Source organism: Caretta caretta, chromosome 1 (genome assembly GCF_965140235.1).
Source record: "Caretta caretta isolate rCarCar2 chromosome 1, rCarCar1.hap1, whole genome shotgun sequence".
NCBI classification, from domain to species: Eukaryota; Metazoa; Chordata; order Testudines; family Cheloniidae; genus Caretta; species Caretta caretta.
This window is the reverse complement of record NC_134206.1, coordinates 136,319,918-136,342,906: the sequence shown is the minus strand read 5'-3', so window position 1 is coordinate 136,342,906 and position 22,989 is coordinate 136,319,918. Positions and strand designations below refer to the sequence as shown.

Below are 22,989 nucleotides of genomic sequence, written 5' to 3'. Positions count from 1 at the left end.
CACAGTACCGTGGCCAGTCATGAAACTGGTTTTCAAAGCTTCTGTGATGCGCAGTGCTTCTAGCTGTGCTCTTCTAACTGCCCTGGTGTCTGGCTTTGCATATTCAGTGGCCAGGTGATTTGCATCAACCTCCCACCCCGCCATAAACGTCTCCCCGTTACTGTCACAGAGATTGTGGAGTACACAGCAAGCAGCAATAACAATGGGAATACTGGTTTCGCTGAGGTGTGAGCTAGTCAATAAACTGCACCAGCGACCCTTTAAACGTCCAAATGCACACTCTACCACCATTCTGCACTTGCTCAGTCTATAGTTGAACAGCTTCTTACTACTGTCCAGGGTGCCTGTGTACAGCTTCATGAGCTAGGGCATTAAGGGGTACGCTGGGTCCCCAAGGATCACTATAGGCATTTCAACATCCCCAACAGTTATTTTCTGGTCTGGGAAGTTTAAACAGACCAGAGTTCCTGAAGACGCGAGCATCGTGAACCTTTCCCGGCCATCCCACGTTGATGTTGGTGAAACGTCCCTTGTGATCCACTAGTGCTTGCAGCATTATTGAAAAGTACCCCTTGCGGTTTATGTACTCGCCGGCTTGGTGCTCCGGTGCCAAGATAGGGATATGGGTTCTGTCTATGGCCCCACCACAGTTAGGGAATCCCATTGCAGCAAAGCCATCCACTATGACCTGCACATTTCCCAGGGTCACTACCCTTGATATCAGCAGAACTTTGATAGTGTTGGCTACTCACATCACAGCAACCCCCACAGTAGATTTGCCCACTCCAAATTGATTTCCAATTGACCGGTAGCTGTCTGGCGTTGCAAGCTTCCACAGGGCTATTGCCACTTGCTTGTGAACTGTGAGGGCTGCTGTCATCTTGGTATTCTTGCGCTTCAGGACAGGGGAAAGCAAGTCACAAAGTTCCAAGAAAGTGCCCTTACGCATGCGAAAGTTTCGGAGCCACTGGGAATCATCCCAGACCTGCAACACAATGCCATCCCACCACTCTGTGCTTGTTTCCCGGGCCTAGAATCAGCGTTCCACGGCATGAGCCTGCCCCATTAACACCATGATCTCCAAATTGCGGGGGAACGCGGTTTTAGAGAAAAGTGTCTTCATGTCCTCATCACCGCGCTTCCGTCGCCTCCTCGCCTGGTTTTTCAGGTGCTGGTTCTGCATAAACTGCATGATAATGCACGAGGTGTTTACAATGGTCATAGAAAAATGGTCATACAAAGGTCATAACTGCTGCAGTGAGCTGAACGGGCTCCATGCTTGCTGTGCTATGGCGTCTGCTCCTGCTCAGGCAATCCAGGGAAAAGGGCACAAAACAATTGTTTGCCGTTGCTCTGATGGAGGGAGGGGCGACTGACAACATGGCTTGCAGGGTTGGCTTACAGGGAATTAAAATCAACAAAGGGGGTGGCTTTGTGAGAAACAGAATGGCCCCCTCAAGATAGAACTCAAAACCTCAAGGACAGAACTCAAAACTGGGTTTAGCAGGCAGTTGATTTCATGGAGGGAGGGAGGAACGGAGGAGAAAATGAATACAAAACAAATCTGGTCTATTTCTTGTTTGATCCACTTCATCTATCTTTATACATCTTGCTGGCAGCAGACGGTGCAGTACGACCGCTAGCCATCATCATCTCGTGGGTGCTCGGCAGCAGACGGTGCAGTATGACTGCTGGCCATCTTTGTCTCCTGGCTGCTCATTAAAAGATGGTGCAGTAGGACTGCTGGCGGGACTGAATTGCCATGAGACGAAACTTAAAAGGGTAATGACCTGGCTGAGTCACTTCCATGTTTGCCCAGGTGCCCTGACCTCATCAAGGTCGGTTAAAAGAGCACCCTGGACTACGTCAACAACAGCTACCAGTCATACTGCACTGTCAGCTGCCAAATGGCAATAAGTTGCTGCTGTGTAGCAATGCAGTACCGTGCCTGCCGGCACCCAAGAGACGGTTAGCTGAGCGGGCTCCATGCTTGCTGTGGTATGGCGTCTGCAAGGGTAACCCAGGAGAAAAGGTGCGACACGCTTGTCTGCCACTGCTTTCACGGAGGGAGGGAAGGGGGGTCTGAAGATATGTACCCAGAACCACCCACGACAATGTTTTAGCCCCATAAGGCACTGGGATTTCTACCCAGAATTCAAATGGGCGGCAGAGACTGCGGGAACTGTGGGATAGCTACCCACAGTGCAATGCTCCGGAGGTCGACGGTTGCCTCAGTACTGTGGACACACTCTGCCGACTACATGCACTTAGAGCATTTGTGTGGGGACACACACAATCGACTGTAAAAAAACGCTTTCTACAAAACCGACTTCTACAAATTCGACCTAATTTCGTAGTGTAGACAAGGCCCAAGGGAGGTGGACACCTGAGTGTTGGGGCAAGTCCCTTAAGCTGAGCCTTCCCAGAACTGATCTCATTGTCTGTTTCGTTCTGCAGCTGGGTGGGGACCTGCCTGCATGTTTGCTGGAGGAGGCTTAATAGCCTGGCTCAGCAAGGGAAGTAGAAAGGGTCCCAGGCTGGCATAACAGGCTGGCACATTGGTATCTCAGCACATCAGGTGGCATGCTAAAGGGTCCAACTCATCACAACCATCCCATGCCATCCTTCCTTCTGTGCTGCTGTTGGCTGTGGCTCTGCCTTCAGAGCTGGGCTCCCGGCCAGCAGCTGCTGCTCTCCAGCTGCCCAGCTCTGAAGGCAGCACCACCACCAGCAACAGAAATTAGGGTAGCAGTACCACAACCTTCCCCTACAGACCTCCCCAAACTCCTTTTTGGTCAGGACCCCTACAATTCCAACCGCGTGAAATTTCAGATTTAAATAGCTGAAATCATGAAATTTATGATTTTTAAAATCCTATGACCCTGAAATTTACCAAAATGGACCGTGAATTTGGTAGGGCCCTAGTTACTGATCCTATTATCACCTTAAACTCTGCGAGTGCCCCATGGATATTTGAAGTACATCTGATAAAACTGGGGTATAAGATAAATAAATGAGTCTGAACCAAAATACAGGATGTGAACCTTTGCTTTGGTTGTAATTTCATGGTTTGGGCCCATCTTTCTAAATAAAGTTGTTAATGAGAACATCAATAGGAGCTAAAAAGTTATTAAAATGGGATTTCAACTGTGTATTTCAAATCTAGGTTAAAATTCAATGTAGTATCAGTCATTTACAAACCTATAATAACCAGTCCAGGATTTTGTTTTTAATTAGAGTTACAAAAGATTTGGGAGGTCACCAGTGGGACAGCTCCATCAGTTAGGACCTGACATTGCTCCCAGTGAATAAATGGAATAACATTTCATCCTGCTTTAATGGTACAATGACCAGCTTCTGATTATGAGAATGTTTTGGAGGAACATCACAGTGTGTGTATAGCAGAATCTATCATTCAGTCTTCTATTTCTTACTTCAGAAAAGTACCCTATGGGGACACCAGTTAAAATGTTAAAGCAGATTTGACAGAATCTGACTTTGATGGACAGGTCAAGCAGCACAGAGCATAATTACACCTGGTCTCTCATGCTGCCATTTCAGATGTTTGTTCTAGAGTACTTCCTCCCCTCTCCCCCCATTCTTAATTAACTTTGTGTTTGCTTTAATAATATTTAGATCTATTACTATAAGGGAAGTTGAAGAAAATATTATAAAACAGATACACTGATAACAGCATTTAAATTTTTACAAAAATGTATCACTGGATACATTGCATCCTTTTGGTGTAAACATTTGAGGGGGTTTATTCTTCCATCCCTATGATGTATTTATTTGAGAGGACTTATTCTTCCACACATAACAGGATGGAATATTTTCTTAGCATCTGTAGGTCAGAGAACAATTAATTGAAATGGCTAATTGGCCACAGCATAGTTGTTACATATAGAACAAAATTTCAGCTGTATACATTTATGTAACACATATATCAGTAGCAGTTTTCCTTTCTCACTTATGTATTTTCTCTCATCTCATTTATTCTATTTTACAAAAAAACCCGAAACTTTTTTGGACCACAAGAAAACAGAACTCCAAAAGTTTGGATGTAGCTGACTGATATGTAGAGTCAGCCTAATTTCAGCAAAGAGTCCTGTGGCACCTTATAGACTAACAGACGTATTGGAGCATAAGCTTTTGTGGGTGAATACCCACTTTCTGATGCATGCCGCTTTTACAGATCCAGACTAACACGGCTACCCCTCTGAGCATAATTTCAGTTGATTTCAATAGACTTACCTTAGATTTACTCTGGAAATCTGGGCTAAGGGCTTTAGCTCATTTGGAGAAGACTTCCTATAGCGTGAACAGGACTTCTGAAAGGGATTTGGTCTTTGTTTCTGGATCTATAATACACAGGTTAGGAATAAGTCTTCTACTTATTCTTTATATTTATCTTACAAATTCCTTGCTCAAGCTTGCTGTGCTCTAGATGTTGCTGAGTAGCCAGACAATCATACTGATGTTGCTCCTGTCCTCTTTCCCTTGCTGTCTTCTTATTCATCCTCGTTGTGTCATGTAAAAAATTAATTTGTAAGCAGCTCAAGTCAAAGATCACATCTTTGTTTGGCAGGGGCCTAGCACATGTTGAGGGAGGGCATTTATAATAAATAACAATAAAAAGGTAGTTATGCCTACTCAGTTTCACAGAGTTCACTGAATAGCAATTATATTATATTATTATTATTTGTATTACCATAGCATGTAGGATCCCTAATCATGGACCAGGGCCTCCAGTGTGTTTGCATAGTACCTAGCACAAAACAAAAAGGTGGTCCTTGCCCCAAAGAGCTTACAGTCTAAGTAAATCATATGGTAACAATGTAGTAATTAATTACCTAGATTAATGTGCGTTTACTCTCAGGTCTCTGACTTCCTGTGGCTAATGAGGCATATTACATTGAGATCCCAACATTGCTTTTGAAACCAATTTAACTACAATGCTGAACTGCCTGTCCACTGCCTGCCCATTTTGTACTTATTCTGTGACTAGATTAATAATTTCAGTCTCCAAGGCTGCATAAGCACTATATCCACTTAAATAGGGATATTGAACTATTACTTGCACAGAGTCTCTTGGTCTCTCACACACACACACAGAGTCTTCCTGCTTTGGCTACAATGTTTTTAAATGGCAAATAAAGGGAAACCCAGAACATGACAGAAAAATAAACTACTTATAAAAGAAAATATTAAAATGTATCTAAAGTTAAAAGTAGCTCTAATCCTTTCCTTAATAGTTCAGGATCTGTGAGGTTGAGTACATCAGATGCCTGGTTAAAAGAATTCCAACCAAGATTATTAATTTCACAGAACTGAAAACTCTGCACAGACAATCTGCAATCTGATCAAGGCAGGATTTCAGATATGAAACTGGGAAAGGAAGCTTCAGTAAAGCTCTAGATAAGAGAAACCTACAAATTGCGTACTACAATTGTGGACAGCAGAGCCCTGTGGCTCCTACAACAGTGTTAAGGTGTTGACTGTGTGTGTTCTTACTTCACAATCAAGAGAAAGGAAATTAAAAAACTGCTCAGCAGCTATTTTATTTGTGAGACCCTTCACAGCTACTTTTAATTTTGAGGCATCTCATTATAGATTAGAATAGAATTTGATTTGCCACAGCCTCTTTCACATCACAACATCTTCCCCATTCACAGGACACCAGAAAGTGTTCTACAAATCTGTTGCAAATGATTAGGGTAGCAACAGTGTCAGCAAATTCTAGAACAGTTATATGCACTCAGCAACGACTCACGCAGCTTTGGCCATTCCAAATGGTTTTATTCACAGAAGAAATATTGTTATGGAATATTGACATCATCTTCTATTCCTGTTCTTGCTCCTGAATAGCATCATGAGATCAGTGATTCAGGGGCAACTTCAGAAGTATATGTTTATCAGGTACTGTACATTGGAACTTGTGATTCTTCAGTGGATGGAAAATTGCAATCCATTTTTGGAAGCCATTGAGGTTGTAACACTAACCTTTCCCTTGCTGTCAGTGGATCCCCAATATTGCTGCATAGACAAATTCATTCATAGGTTTACTTAAATGTTGTCAACATTTTAAAAGCTTCTAGAATTACTGTAATCTCTCCACTTTGCTAGATCTTATGTTTTCCTCCTATATTTATGTCCATTATTAGGTATCCACAGAATATTGAATTGAGGACAAGGAAAAATGCATCCTTGAGTAAGCTGAGTATACTTAAAGCTTGTTAACTTTGGGAGGAGAAAATTAACCAGCAGTGTGTATCCTGACACACAAAATAACTCCAATAAGCCCTTTTAAAACAGTGTTTGATTTCAGTTGGTTGATGCTAAAAAGGATGGGATGCGTACTTGTGGTGGGGTGGATAAACCCCACACTGGAGAGATAAGGGCACAGGAACAACTCGGCCTGGGAAGACCCACCCTGACAGATCTGCTCCAGCTGATCTAATCGACCATTAGAATTAAAAGGTGGCCTCTTCAGCACAGCAGCATGGTGGGTGGAGAGAGGAAGATCTGTGCTCATTGCTACAGAGGTTCTACATTGGGAGGGCATTCACAGGGCTGGGGGGAGGGGACGTCTGCTGAATGGAGCTGGAAGTCCCTAGCCTACTGAGACCCATGGACCAGATTGTCAGGGACAACCACAAGCCATGACATGACCCTGGTGGGGACAGAGCAGTAGGAAGAGATCCAGGGACAGGATTACCCAGACTGCAGGTAGTGGATGCCTGCCTTGTGGTGCTCACAAGGACCCCTGGGTCAGAAGCCCGTGGAGTGGGAGGACTTGGGTTCCCCCCATCCCTATACCAGTCAGTGGGGATGCCATCACAGATGGCTTGCCCTGCTTACAGTCCCATAATACTTCACAGGAAACCATTGAAGAAATTAAGATCACGTTTACAAAAGCAGGACAAACATTTCATAACCTCGCCTGATGATTCCCTCATATCAGTTGTTCACATAAACTGTAGAGTCAGTGGAAAGCCCAAACCTGAAACTTGTCTTGCATATATTCCTTGGCTTTAGGGCAGAGATTTCTTTAAAGGGAAATCAAACTTGAGAATACAGGACTCACATGACACAAAGAAGGACAATATATAGATAAGATACTAGTGTTCTATCAGATTTCTTAGACATCAGTGACAGATCATCTTTTGGTCTTTTTGTTTTTTATGGTTTTTTGTGTGTGTAACATTTGACATTCCTTTTTCATGTAAAAAACTTTTAAAGATGCAAGTAGATATTTATAAAATTAGAGGAAATCCACGAGGATTATTTCCAGCAGCAATATCTGTGACTCAGAAACCTTACTCAACACAAGTGTACTTTTCAAATATTTTATTAGCAATGAATACACACATAAAATACATGATTCCACTTGGAAACTTGTTTCCATCCGTTTAAAGAAAAGACTGCTTCCCTCTGTCCTTACTGTAGAGCAGATTTTAGAGCTACATATTAAAACGTAAGAAATCTGTACAGGCTAACAAAATCTCTCCTCCATGCTCATGTTAATTGCCATCAATTTAGTGGCAAATAAGTATGTGAATGGAGGAGAAAATGGATGTCATATTTTCTAGATATGTAAACTATAGACTTCATATTTTTATGCTGTGAAGCCACCAAAAATATTACTTTGCTTGAAAAATACATCGTGCCTTATTTCTTCACTGCCTTACACCTTTGTATAGTCATTTATACCAGTGCAAAGTGAGTACAATGTGGTTATAAAAATCAGAATAGTACAGTGTGATTGGGTGGACTAGGCCCAGAGGCCCCCTCTGCTGGAGGCCTCAGGGTCCTGTCACACCCATCCCAGGAAAGGAGACGTGGAAGAGGGCCTCCAAGTGGGCTAGAGAGGCTGCAGGGGGAAGCAGCCAATCAGAAAGGCTGCAGGGAGCACCCAATCAGGGGCCGGGAGGGCCATATAAAAAGGAGCTTCCGTGCCAGAGAAAGGCAGTTCCTTGCTGTACCCAGAGGAGTTCAAATGGTGCAGTATCACAGACAGCTCACTGCTGGTAGGGACCAGGGGAGCAAGGAAGAACTCCTGGCTGGCTGCTGGGCCTGAACTTATAAGAGCCCTGAACTAATGGTGAGACATCGGTCAAGGCTGGGGCTGCTGGGAAGTGGCCCAGGGAACTGAAAGCAGTTAGTTAAAAGGACAGGGCGGTGTGTGGCTTGGAACTGGAGTAGAGGATGGGCCTGGATCCCCCCCTTAGGCCACTAGGTGAAGTAGCTTACAACTGGAGAGCGATAAACCCACAAAAGGAGATCTGAAAAGCTGAGAGGCCCAGCAGGAGAGTTGGAGCCAGAGTAGATCAAGAGGGTGAAACCATTGCCTCCAGGGAGGAAGTCCTGGGAGTACGGCCCAATACCAGGGCTGGGACTATTTAAAAAACTGTGGACACACCCACTCAGAAGGGGTGCCATGCCATTATATAGGGTTTCATACCCTTTTTACAGATGTATAAATGACTATACAAGAGGTAACATAGTTAAGAATCAGGACCATTGAATCTCCTAAAAACACTTAAAAACATAAATACCTGTATTACAGTTTGAGATAAAATGTTATATTGTTAATAATCACTGTTAATAATCACAGTTGAGGCACTTGGGGGAAAAAGTTGTTCTCTGGTCATGTAAATGTCGTTAGAGGTAATAAAGTTCTTTTAAATACTGCTTTGTGCTTCTTTGAAGTGGACAAAGTGGAATATAAGACATAAGGACATCATTAAAAAGGAATTTTATGTAAAGAAAGCATGCATACTGTAGAAAAGCAAGACAAATAGCTCCATATGATATAAACCTTTACCTTGAATTATAGAATACAGTAGTGCTAGACTCAAAGCAAGTAGTAGCATATCTGATAGAAAAATTTGTGCTTAAAAGGATTTTGCACACTTTGTGCATGTCATTTTGTTTGCATAAAGTTCAAGACATTTTCCAGATTTATTTTCATCTGTTATGATGTAACAAAATACAGTACTAGTATGGCAAATATTAAAATAGGAATAGAAATAACAAGCTCAGAAATCCATTATCAAGTGATCTTTAGGGCACAAGCCTGAAACCAAAGTTACAGTGTCCACTCCAATTTCTCCAGTTTTGCCCTTCCCACGTTCTGATTCAAAAATGATCTGACATAAGAAAGGAAAAGCATTAATTATTACGAGATACCAAATGTGAACATTTAACCACTGTGAAAGAGGAAACAAAGTTATTTAACTAGATTGAGATGCTGTATCAACTGAAATTTGTATTCTTATCACTATCTAGGAAAATTTACCCACTTAAATCCTTGATCTTTTTATAACTCATAATATCTGAACTAGAGCAAGATTGATTGTCCTCTATGATAATCTACAATACCAAATTGATTCTCATAATGGAATTTACTATTGTTATAGTACAAACAAAATGCTGTCTCTCTCAAAAAACCAAGAATACATTATAATAAAGCAACATGTATATATATGTTGCTGATATGATGATGTTGTGTATTCCTTTCTTTGGGGACATTACAATTGTGAGTTTGCCCTCTATTTGTATGTTTGGTTATTGAGTGCAATATTTATTTTAGATATTTCTTTGTGCTTATCTACAGGGTATTTAGGCACAGATCCTGAAAGGTATTTAGGCTCCTAACTTCTACTGAAATAGTTCCATTGAAATCAATTGAAGTTAAAAACCTAAATACCTTTCAGGATCTGGGTCTTAGTGCAAAAGGCCTAAGTGGCCACGGATGAAATTTATGTCCTCATTAAAGCCCTTTACACTTCCAAAGCTGTGTACAGGGAGCTTGGCCTAAATGTGAATCTGACTGTAAAGTGTCAAGAGGAAACCTTAATTAAACCTGTTGCAATTCTTGGAGCAGGTTCTGGCCCCTGCTTGGCAAAGCAGCTGAAAGCTGGCTTAACTGGCTACCTGTGGATTCTCTCTCTCTTTCTCTTTTTTTTTTTTAAAATAAGGGAATCCCAAGGTGGTGAGGGCTGGCAAAATGACTTTACACCACCCATCTCCTGTCCATATTGGGACTGGTGTGTATTCCGGTGATCCACAGCTGCCAGAATAGCCCCTTGGGGATATGGGGTTTGGGCTGCTCTAACTAATTTTCAGGACCATCCCATTCCCTCACCAGCCCCAGGAACTAGGAGCTGCAAAGGAGGGATAAACTCACCTTTAAAGTCACATCCCCTTCAGTCTGGCACAGTACACTGTTTATATGGACAGAGAATCTGGCCCCTAGTGTATTTGTGTCATATGGAGGAAGCAAGTCTGTGTGTATGCAATATCAGGAGTGGAGGCCACATGTATCATGAACTTAACTAAAGGAGACAAAACTAGTAAGCATGTCAACACACACTGGATACAGGCTCTGGACTAACACTGGGGATTGTATCTGCATTTGACAGCTTTTTTTCCCCTTTCCCTGATTAAAGGGCATTCATGCAAACACCCAAAAACCCAGGGTATTTAATGATGAGGATCATTCCGCACACCCCATCAAATTATCAGGAAATGTTGCAAGCCAAACTGAAAGCTCTAATCCTTCACCACCTAGGTGATAGTTCAATCTTTAAATGTAGTTGTGGTGGAGGTAACAAACCATAATCTCTCAGTGTACATATTTATACCTACTTTTGCACTGAGACATAAATCAGAGGCCACAACTAGTTGTCATTACTAAAGATCTGATGGAACTTTCACAAAACGATAAGGTTCTTATTCTTGACATCCTGAGCAATTCAAGTAATTAAATTCTCTCTAGTTAAATTGCCCCTGAAGACAAAGTTTCAAGAGAATATTATTCTCTTTTATATCCTAGAAATTATTTGGTGGTGTTGCTAGCAAAGTATGGCTCCCATTTTCTAACTTGGAGGTGGCTTTCAGTAGTTGGTAATTGGTATACCTACAAAACGGTCTATAGAATGCGTAAAAATCAGTGAGGATGAAATGCAAGCTGTTGTGTTAGTTATTGTAATTGGTTTCTGCCTTAACTTACATTTTTAGTAGTCTCCACTCCCTGAAGCATTTCTATTTTTCCAGTCCTCCACCTTTCATCTTTTCCTCTGCTCTGCTCCCAGGCAGGAGCACTTCTGTGGCTGCCCAGGAATACTCTGAGTTTCCCCACCCTGTCTCCAGCAAGGCGATAACTGAAAATCAAACAGTAGCTCCTCTTCGGCTTGAGATCAGTAAGAAGAAGTTTCAGACGGCCAACATTCTTTTTGTGCCCCACAAAGGCTGGAACTGCCATATAATATCCATCACCTTGTGAGGGGAGGAAGCAAACATCTTTATGTGTTTTGTTGTGTTTTGTGAAATATTTTTTAGTAAACTCAATAACAGTTTGCCAAAATAATAATAAGTGCAAGTTTCATCACTTAAATAACTAAAATCTAGCCTACAAAAAACAGTGTCAAATATACTAAGTAGGGAACACTCCTGCACTGCTAGAAGGATGGATTAGGTAGCCTAATCTTTCGTCTATACTTATGCCAATTCTTTGACCAAACTTGCATTTTGTTTTCTTATGTTTCAAAGGAAATAAAGGCTCAACACAGCATTTAATCTCTCTCTGCACTATTAGTCTGAAAGATCCAAAATTTGTTTTGAGTGACTCTACATATTCTCCTTAACTTTATTGATTATATTTATTATGGTAATACCTAGGATCAAACAAAATTGGAATTCGATTGTCCTAAACACTGTACAAACAGATAAATTAATAGTCTCTGCCCAAAATGCTTACAATCTAAATTGACAAGACAGACAAAAGATAGGGAAAAGGGAGAGAACACAGGACCAAAGCAAACAGAGTGATTGATTGGGAGCAAACATCACATTAGTTCCATTGTTTTGGGGGGTGTTTTGGGATGAGGTGTTGCTGGGAGGGAATTAGCTAGATGGAAAGGCACAGGAAGGGAGAAGGGTCATGGAAGGGAAAAGGGTGAGGGGGAAAGAGGGAGGGAAGGAAGGATGAGGGTGTGAAGGCCAGGTGGAGAGAGGCTGAAGTGAAGAGACTGTGAGGGGGAGCAGAGAAGATTGCTGGACCAAATGGCCAATCAGTACAAGTAAGAGAATGTCCAGAGTGAAAATTGTGGCATGTGACAGGGAATATGTCTACACAGCAATTAAACCCCCCACAGATGGCCCGGGTCAGCTAACTTGGGCTCATGGGGCTTGGACTACAAGGCTGTAAAACTGCCATGTAGATATTTGGGCTTGGGCTGGAGCATGAGCTCAGGGACCTGTGAGGGAGGATGGTCCCAGAGCCTGGGTTCCAGCCTGAGCCTGAACAGCTACGTAGCAATTTTACAGCCTGAGTCCCCAAGTCATCTGACCCGAGTCAGCTGTGGCTGTGGCATGGGTCTTTTATTTCAGGGTAAACATAACCAGGGTGGCCTGCCCTGCCCCTTTAAGAGCCAAGAGGCCCTGGGTCTAACCAGCCCTGTTTAATTAGCCTTACCCTGCCTCAACTGAGCTAGGTGTAGGGCAGTGGTTCTTAAACCTTTACTGCAGCCTGCCCCCCTTTGGTTCTCAAAATATGTTCTCGCACCCCTTATCAAAAATCAAAATATGTTCTTGCACCCCGTATCAAAAATCGTTGAAGTAGGTCAGTTCTTTAAACCTAGATATATTTTTTGTTTGTATATTACAGTAATCGTTAAAAAATGTATAATGTTAATAAATACATAGGTTTGATGAAACAAAGTAGTTGTACTTAAGTGCCTGTGCTTAATTTGTGTTTTCGATGATTCACCTTCTAAAAAAAATCTGGCATGTCTCGCACCCCCAGAAAGGGCATCTCGCACCCCAGGTTAAGAACCCCTGGTGTAGGGCTTAAAAAGGGAGGAAGCTGAACAGGTAGGGACTGGCTGTGGAGGTGAACAGTTGAGCTTGGTTGTGGATGAAGAGCCAAGCCACAGGACAGGAGCTAATTCCTGTGGTGGACCCCGGAACAAGGGGACAGGATCCAGGGAGGCAGTCCTTGGGCCAATGTTCAGTAAGAACAGGGAGCTGAAGAGGAGTCCAAAAGGGATGAGAGGCTCAAGCCTAGAGAGCGGTGAAAGATGTTGGGTAATGTTTTGTAATGTTCTTGTTTGTAGTTTTGGAGTTCTACTGAGGGGCCAGGAGACAAGCCCTGGGACCTACTGCTCTGCAAAAGGAGAGTGACATTCTGTTTGATTTGGAAGGACTTTGCTGCCAGACCAGGGGAGCCAGGCAAAGGGACTTTGAAGAGGCCAGTTGAGAGAAGCCAGCTTGGGACCTATACAGTTACAGCTGCACTTGGATACCCTAGAAGGGGACTGACCTGACCGGAGGGCTGGGTCATAGAAGGCCTAGAAAGAGACAAGTCATTGTGAGAGAGAAGAGGCAACCAACAGGCAGAGACCACCAAGGGGAAAGCCCAGCAACACCATAATCTAGCCACCTTTCTGTGTACGTGGGGTTTGCTCTGGGGCAGGACCCGATAACAGGGAGCAATATGACAGCAACAGCGTGAGGTGGTCCCTGTTGCGATACCTTCTGCAATATTTTTTGTACCTCCACAAGAATATATCTAATCACTTTAGGTAATGTCTTCAGCCAGGCTTTTTGTTATCTGAATACAAGAATAGTAATCACATGTAGCACTCACGGAATGTTTTGTCATGTTTTACCAGGGTCTGGAATAATATTTGTAATATGTTATATGGTTTTGAATAGTACGCTACCATCATCTCTCTGTCAGGAGTGGAATACCCTTACTCCTGGCTAACTTAACTTGTAGTGTTTGGCAATTATGAACTGTTACCACAGTTACTTGTCTTCAACATACATGACTATAAACTTGAAATTAAGGGGAGATGTGTGGTTAAATTGCCTAGCTGTCTGTGGAAAGTCTCAGCTGACATCTCTAATACTGTACGCATTGTCTTAGACCTTGTGTCTCTTACTACTTTACTTAAATTCAGTTGTTTTGAACTAGGTTGTGGAATATCCATTGCCCCAAAATAGATTAAAACAACTCCTCCCCGCATCCAAAAACCCCTCTTTTTTCTCCCTTTTTTGTTGTTGAGTTTTCCCCTCACCAAACCTAAGACACTGGTTGGAATCCCAACACCATATTACAGCCAGTTTCTTATTTTTGGAATAGAAACTCATAGGTGTCAACTCCATGGGTGCTCTGGGGCTGGAGCACCAATGGGAAAAAAATAGTGCTCAGCACCTACCAGCCACCTGCCGATCAGCTGTTTGGCAGACCCCACCGAGCAGCTCCTCCCCTTCCCCCCCAGTGCCTCCTGCCCGCCGCCAGTCAGCTCTTTGGCAGTGAGCGGGAGGCACAGGAGCAGGGCGTGCTCAGGGGAGGAAGTAGGGCCAGAAAGAGGCAGGGCGGGGCCTCAGGGGAAGGGTGCAGTGGGAGCAGGAAGAGGCAGAGCAAAGGTGGGACCTTGGGGGAAGAGGCAGAATGGGGGTGGGGCCCTGGGGCAGAGCAGGGGGTGGAGCACCCCCAGGGAAAGCTGAAAGTTGGTGCTTGTGTAGAACCGATCAAATTAAGTCTTAGCAACAGTATATATTTTAAATACCATTATCTCGATCAGCAGGATTCCAGTCAAAGTCATCGTCAGTATCTTGTTTCCAGTTACAAATCCCGTGACTAAAGGTGCAATCAACTGAAAAATTTGAAAAAAATTTTAGAAAAAAGAGAAAAAAGGCAATACCCTGTATTGTGATGTGACTCTGTTATGAAGTTATGTTTGAATAGTTAATAAAAAGAAGTATCCAAAATCTGCATTCCAATAGCAGTGACCTAGATTAAACCCCACAAAGGTATAGCATTTAGAATCAATACAGCAATTCCTACCTTAGCTCTTAATATCATCTGTGGTGATTGGTTACTGCAAGAGTCTCCCACCTGCACATGATTTCATGCTGTTTTTTGTTCACTGGCAGCCTGCTGGTTTCCTGGTGCAGTTTAAAATGTTGGTTTTGAGCTGGAAAGCCTTGAACGACCTGGGACCTGCCATTTTGAGAAACTGCCCCTCTCGTTATATGATATTGCTGCAGTTTTGATCAGCTCCTTCCATTTAAAAGAGAGGCATGACATCCTCTGTGAGGGGCCCTCGAGTTTGTAACTCACTCCTCACACAACACTTGGTTTGAAATAGCGTTAACTTTTAGGGCATACTAAAAAGACCATATTGTTTGGTGCACAACGTAGACTCTCTAATTCTGTATTTGTAATTTGTACAAATTAGAAGAAATGAAATAAATACTGCACTGTACAATGCAGTAAACAAGCACAATGGGTGAGATTCAGAATGGAGTATCAGCCATTCTTCAGTTTCCTAGCTTTTGTGGTTTTAAACCAAACCATTCCAATTCTTTTAATGTACTTTATTGTGGGGCTAAGAGAGAGGATTCAGAAGGCATTATCTCTGGTGCCTATCATTACTGTAAATGCCACTTTGGGCTGAAATGTTGTTTGTTATTTTTAAGATTTGGTTAAATGTCACTGGGTCATTTTTCACTCAAATCCTGCCCTTGAAAGTCATTCCAACTTCAACTAGCCCTAAATTCTCATCCCACTGCCCAGCCTAAGTAACTACATTAAGTTCTCAATAGCTCCACAGGAGACCTTTCCGCCAGCTACACTGCAAGGCCTGTTGCAGCGTTGAGTATGTAGTAACCCCCCTGAACTCCCTCTAGCCCACCACATGGGTTTGGGCTTTCTCCACACCTCTCAGCATCAGGCCCTTAAATATCTTCAATTTCCTGACATTCCCAGGGTGCCCCAAATCATGTTTGTAATTGATAGTTGGTTTCACCTTCCCCAGGAGTGCTGAACAGGTGAAAATCAGGTGGTCAAATCACACATGATCAGTTTACTACACGTACAGAGTGGGTCCTGTTGATCCTCGGTCCCTCCCATCTTTTTCTATGTTCTGCCTAGTGCAAAGTCGCAGTGCCATGCATTATAATTCCCAGCAACTACTGGTGTTCTCTGCAGCCACAAGCTTGGTGTGAAATAGGAGAGGAAGGGAAAAAAAGGGTGCCACAAAAACACACACTGCACAGGAAAATAAATAATGTAGCAAAGAATAATAATTTACCTTCCTGCTCTTGTTTTGATACTGGAACTTTTCTCTGTGCCAGGACAGGACCAAAGGCAGCTGCTTCTTTAACTTTAGGAACTAATACAAAAAAAACTTGTCAGTGCCAAATAATTTACAGGGAGCAGAGAATTAAACTGTTTCAGCATATCAGTTGCCATCATATAGGTTTCGTGATGTAATATGTTTACCAGCAACACTACCAAACCCACACACCTAGCCACCAGTTAGAAACCAACTTTGAACTTTAAAAAACCCCCAAACTTTTAATGTTGACCAAGCTATCAAATGAACTGCGCTTCAACTGCCAACTACCAGCACCTCATATTTTACCCTGGAGCCGAAAGAGCAACAGAGTCGAGTATCCATGAACATGCTGGTTTTTTTGACGTAATGATCAGACCCCTCTTGCCGCAATGTTTAGCCCCGTGATTAAAGCACATAAGCTGTGGGATACAGCAAAGTCAATGACATCATGATTTGGCAGCAAACTGAAAACAGTAGCCATAGAAAACTCAAGATGTTAAAAATTTCACAAAAGCCATAAGACCATTATAGGTTCAGTTGTGCTTCGAATGCGCAACCTGCATTAGGGTCAGTGGCAAGTGCACTGCCAAAGTAGGAACTCTAGGAGGCATTGTATCTACAGAGGCACCACCTGTGTGCTCCCCTCCAAACCTGACCAGCTCCGCTGGCTAGTGCAGAGGGAAAGGAGGGCCATACCCCTGCCTTCTCCTTGTCTTCTTTGTGATGTCTGGAATCAATGAGCAGGTTTACAGCAGCACTGGAGATAGGCGATGTGTTCTGTTATCCATATCAATGTTGTTCCACACACTGTCCAACAGGGGGTGCTCAAACAACAAGTCACAGGGCTTTCCTCAGCATCAGCCCAACAGATGGAGCCAAACTCCCTTCAACTTGCATGATCTACACTGCTCTGGGGAACTGGAAAACTGAGATTGTTTTCAACTGATTATCAGCCTGATGTAAGTATTTTTGACCATTTGAGATACAGTCTGCCCTTGTTTTGCACTATTTTAAGTGATTAGTAGAAGAGGAGCAGTGCTATTGTAGAAGACAGGTGGCGTGGAGGCCTCTACATAGAAACAGTACAACTACTCACAAATGGCATGATAGAGAATTCAACTTCCAGTGATGGAGGCTATAATAATGCATACAGGATGACATTAAGTGTTTGAATGTACCACTTTAAGGGGAAAAAACCCTTGAATTATTGCTTATTAACAGTGTTGGCCGGACAGTTCTCTAGGCAGGAGTCCACTAGTCATCCACAGAACACATGCAGTGTAGTGAGGAGAATTTCAGGTTTCCTTCACACTGCCAGATAATAGGGGGTACAGAAATTATAAAATTGCTTATCTGTGCCTCAGGATTATATTGTTCACCTACAATGCAATGTTTTAAAAACTATTTCTTTCCCATGCATGAACATGACATATAGTTTAGATCTAGGTTTGATCCAAATATGTACTACTAATCTAGAGCCTGTTTCAGCAAAACACTTAAGCATGTGCTTGAGTCCCACTGAAATCGAGATAAACCACCTGCTTAAATGAATGGAGCCCCTAGTGCCTTAACCATCTTCTGAATCTTTCTCTTACTGCCAAAGTGACAAAAAGATTTTCCTGTACCTAAGTCTGTTTGAGGTTTGTGACAGCTGTTACTAAAAGAACCAATCCCACAATCCTGTGCACCCATCAGAAAACACACACACACACACACACACATATACAAATAGGCCCTAAAGTTATAGAGGTGCTGAACTGAGCAGAGAAAAGAGACCTTTGAAATGCTATGTGAACTTTGATGGATTGCTAAGAGCTTGTCTTCTCTTGTTGCACTTGCAGCCTCCCATTGCTTAAATCACTTGGATAATGATCTTACCTCAGGCTAAGACTTTATTTATTTATTTATTTATTTATTTCTGTTTCTTTACTTAGGAACAAGTACATAGAGACTAGATGTAAGGCCTGCAAAAACATTTTACTGTCATTCCACATATCTGGGCCCACCATTAGCAAAAGGAGCTGAGATTCTAAGAATGCTTGCCAAACTGAAAAAGCAACTTCAGTATGACCTGTTCTGGGAAGAGCGAAGTGATTTTACTAAAGACAGGAGGTACCAGAATAATTTGTTTATTGAATTACAATACGCGTTCACTTTGGAGACATGCATGCAAGTGTATGCAAAGTGTGCTGCAAATGCCCCAGGTGAAGATTGTCTTGTAAATACAGTATAACAAGGAGGCAAACTTTGTGTCTGAGTCTATTTTTTGTTTTCAATGTCAAGTGTTACACTCAGGCTCTTATTCTCCAACTATCAGGTGCCTTCAGGGAATTACAAAAAAGTTTGTGACCTTCAGACATATCAGAGCATGTAAAAAGGAGAAGGACAAAAAACTGCTTGCAAAACTTTTATACAAATACAAAACTTCTGCTGACTTACACGGCTACAGTTATGTCAGGATAATTTATCCTCTACCCAGTCAGGGTAGGTAGCTGTCTCTGGAACCAGAAGAGAAACTGTCATGTTCTACATATACCCAAAGAAAGGCACATTCTTTCTGAAGTGCCCAGCATAGCCATTGCTTTTTAGAGTCTTTGCAGACCTCAGGTTAGGTGTTCAATGTTGTTATCATCCATGACATTTTTTTAAATACAGCACCAATCTTGAGTTCTGTTCTAACAGGACACCATGGCATTTCACAGATGACAGTATTAGTACATGAAGGACTTGGAGTTAAGGAGAATTGTGATTTCTGCACAATGGAACCAACAATCAGCAGCACCAAGACTTAGGCTAGCTGGAGAATTGTATTTGATCAAAAATAGTAGGAATGACGTAATGCAACACTGGAACAACTCAGGAAAACCGCATTCATGGAAAACACTTTTTTAGCCACTGTTTCAGATAGTGAGAAAACAGTGCAGCCAAAAAGGGAGATGAAACATACTGCCATTATAAAAAGGCCTGTACAAAGTGCCACCAAGGGAATTTAGGAATACTGTATGTGGTCAAGCAAATATCAAAAGTCTATCTGAAGAAAATGCTGGGGTTCAGTGCTTAGTGGCACTGTTGCATATTATAGCGCAAAAGAAGTAGCTTTGAGAGCCATCTTGTAAGCCATTTCTTGAGGCAGTGGATTTCTGAATAGTTGTGTCAGTGGAGGTGACAGGGTGGCCCTCTAGACAGCTGATGACTGTGCTAGCTCACTTTGAGTACATCCGTCATTCCTATTGCAGCAGGGCCTTGGCACAAACCTTAGAGGCAGCTTGGCTAGACACTTAAGGGTCAATGATCTAACGACAACAAAAGCAGTGGGGAATTTTCAGGACCCCAACTGGAAAAGCATAGGTTGGACCAAGCTACAGCATGAAAAAGCCAAAAGTAAAAATAAAAAAAATAAATAGACAAAAAGAGATAGTTCGCTAGATAGGATGCTATCCAGAAACAGTACAACAGTATGGACAAGTGAGTCATTACAGAGCAAAAGGCACTTATCCAAAACAAAGAGAAGTTTTCCTTCACCTGCACTTGGTTTCACCTCTTTGCATAAGCAACTACTGTACATAAACTTATTTGTAGTACATTTTGTACTCACAGAAGTGTCATTTTGTTTTAAAAATATGGTTTGGTTTATAGTTTGAAGGTAGTTCTCTATTTTTCCTCCAGAAATGCAGAGGCTATCCTTCAAGTTTTAGTTTCCACCTGCCTCTGCGCATACACTTAAATATGATTATATTTCTTATATCTCATGTATGGTACCACAATGACCTCTTAATGAGGCAGCCATCCTGGAAGAACAACTGCATGGCAGAACAGAAACATTGCCATTTTTTTAAGGAAGCTGTAAGGAATGTAGTTTCTTTTATTATTATTATTAATAGTAGTAGTAGTCGTCATATCATAACACCTAGGAGCCCCATCATGGACCAGGACCCCATTGTACAAAGCTCTGTACAAACACAGAAAAAAAAAGATGGTTTTTCCTTGCAGTTACAGCTGTTCGTGCCTTTTTCAGGGAATGGTGAAAGCATTCTCAGTTCTGAACAGGTAAGCAATCAGTAGTTGATCATGTGTCAATGTTGGGGTTAGTGTAATTATAAAATGAACATACACAACTTTCATCTAGTTGTAATTACGCACATTTCTAAATAGTCTGACACTATAATACAGGGACATCTTACAAAATATTTGAGCATAAGATTTTCGTGAGCTAGAGCTCACTTCATCGGATGCATTCAGTGGAAAATACAGTGGGGAGATTTATATACATAGAGAACATGAAACAATGGATGTTACCATACACGCTGTAACAAGAGTGATCACTTAAGGTGAGCTATTACCAGCAGAAGAGCGGGGGAGGGGGCAGGGGGTTGGAGTACAGGAGGGGATGAGGAGTGCAGGCTCTGGGAGGAAGTTTGGGTGTGTGAGGGGGCTCTGGGAGTATTTGCACTCGTAATGGGCCAATTATCAAAGAAGAATAAAACTAGCAGCAAACAATCTGCTTAGCTGAGATAAGGAGTACTTGTGGCACCTTAGAGACTAACCAATTTATTTGAGCATGAGCTTTCGGGAGCTACAGCTCACTTCATCAGATGTTTACCGTGGAAACTGCAGCAGACTTTATATACACACAGAGAATATGAAACAATACCTCCTCCCACCCCACTGTCCTGCTGGTAATAGCTTATCTAAAGTGATCAACAGGTGGGCCATTTCCAGCACAAATCCAGGTTTTCTCACCCTCCACCCCCCCACACAAATTCACTCTCCTGCTGGTGCTAGCCCATCCAAAGTGACAACTCTTTACATAATCAAGTCGGGCTATTTCCTGCATAGATCAAGGTTTTCTCACATCCCCCCCACCCCCATACACACACAAACTCACTCTCCTGCTGGTAATAGCTCATCTAAACTGACCACTCTTCAGGTTTAAATCCAAGTTAAACCAGAACATCTATCAACTGCATGAAGAAACTTGTACAGATACAGACAGACATCATCTTCCTTTCCAAATGCAAACAGATGGACATCGTACCAAAAGGACTGAAGGTCAAAAATCCATTACAATCTACATACCACACAGACTATGCTGACAGCTTGTGCCTCACGCTCTCAAAGAAACTGCGGAATCACCTGATCAAGATCCTCTACAGCAAACAGGGAAAGATTAAGAATGAGCTCTCAAAAATGGATACTCTCATAAAGAACCAACCTTCCACACAAACTTCCTCGTGGCTGGATTTTACTAAAACTAGACAAGCCATTTACAACGCACACTTTGCTTCTCTACAAAAGAAAAAAGACACTAAACTTTCTAAACTACTACATGCTACAAGGGGCCACAGCAATGGTTCCCTCACCCCACCTAGCAATATTGTTAACCTATCCAACTATACTCTCAGCCCAGCAGAAGCAGCTGTTCTATCTCGGGGCCTCTCCTTCTGCCCCTCCACCCCCACGAACATGATACAGTTCTGTGGTGACCTAGAATCCTATTTTCGACGTCTCCGTCTCAAGGAATATTTCCAAAATACCTCTGAACAACATACTAATCCACAGAGGTCTCCCTGCCAACACTACAGAAAGAGGGATTCTAGATGGACTCCTCCTGAAGGTCGAAACAGCAGACTGGACTTCTACATAGAGTGCTTCCGCCGACGTGCACGGGCTGCAATTGTGGAAAAGCAGCATCACTTGCCCCATAACCTCAGCCATGCGGAACGCAATGCCATCCACAGCCTCAGAAACAACTCTGACATCATAATCAAAAAGGCTGACAAAGGAGGTGCTGTTGTCATCATGAATAGGTCGGAATATGAACAAGAGGCTGCTCGGCAGCTCTCCAACACGAGTTTCTACAAGCCATTACCCTATGATCCCACTGAGAGTTACCAAAAGCAACTACAGCATTTGCTCAAGAAACTTCCTGAAAAAGCACAAGATCAAATCCGCACAGACACACCCCTGGAACCCCGACCTGGGATATTCTATCTACTACCCAAGATCCATAAACCTGGAAATCCTGGGCGCCCCATCATCTCAGGCATTGGCACCCTGACAGCAGGATTGTCTGGCTATGTAGACTCCCTCCTCAGGCCCTACGCTACCAGCACTCCCAGCTACCTTCGAGACACCACTGACTTCCTGAGGAAACTTCAATCCATCGGTGATCTTCCTGATAACACCATCCTGGCTACTATGGATGTAGAAGCCCTCTACACCAACATTCCACACAAAGATGGACTACAAGCCGTCAAGAACACTATCCCCGATAATGTCACGGCTAACCTGGTGGCTGAACTTTGTGACTTTGTCCTTACCCATAACTATTTCACATTTGGGGACAATGTATACCTTCAGATCAGCGGCACTGCTATGGGTACCCGCATGGCCCCACAGTATGGCAACATTTTTATGGCTGATTTAGAACAACGCTTCCTCAGCTCTCGTCCCCTAAAGCCCCTACTCTACTTGCGCTATATTGATGACATCTTCATCATCTGGACCCATGGAAAAGAAGCCCTTGAGGAATTCCACCATGATTTCAACAATTTCCATCCCACCACCAACCTCAGCCTGGTCCAGTCCACACAAGAGATCCACTTCCTGGACACTACAGTGCTAATTAACAATGGCCACATAAACACCACCCTATACCGGAAACCTACTGACCGCTATTCCTACCTGCATGCCTCCAGCTTTCACCCTGACCACACCACACGATCCATCGTCTACAGCCAAGCTCTGCGATACAACCGCATTTGCTCCAACCCCTCAGACAGAGACAAACACCTACAAGATCTCTGTCAAGCTTTCTTACAACTACAATACCCACCTGCAGAAGTAAAGAAAC

At 42.8% G+C, this 22,989-nt stretch overlaps 1 protein-coding gene across 3 annotated transcripts in view; it reads right to left on the bottom strand.

Moving 5' to 3' along the window:
* Positions 1-7,335: 7,335 nt before the first annotated feature.
* EGFL6 (EGF like domain multiple 6) overlaps positions 7,336-22,989 on the bottom strand; it is a 71,032-nt gene continuing 55,378 nt past the window's right edge. For all 3 annotated transcript variants that reach the window (XM_048860876.2, XM_048860868.2, XM_048860884.2), the window contains 4 exons: positions 16,110-16,190; positions 14,583-14,669; positions 11,018-11,283; positions 7,336-9,152 (listed from right to left, as the gene is read on the bottom strand). In XM_048860876.2, the coding sequence (XP_048716833.2) occupies positions 9,042-9,152; positions 11,018-11,283; positions 14,583-14,669; positions 16,110-16,190 (545 nt within the window). In that variant the 3' untranslated portion in view covers positions 7,336-9,041. The remainder of the gene's footprint in view (positions 9,153-11,017; positions 11,284-14,582; positions 14,670-16,109; positions 16,191-22,989) is intronic.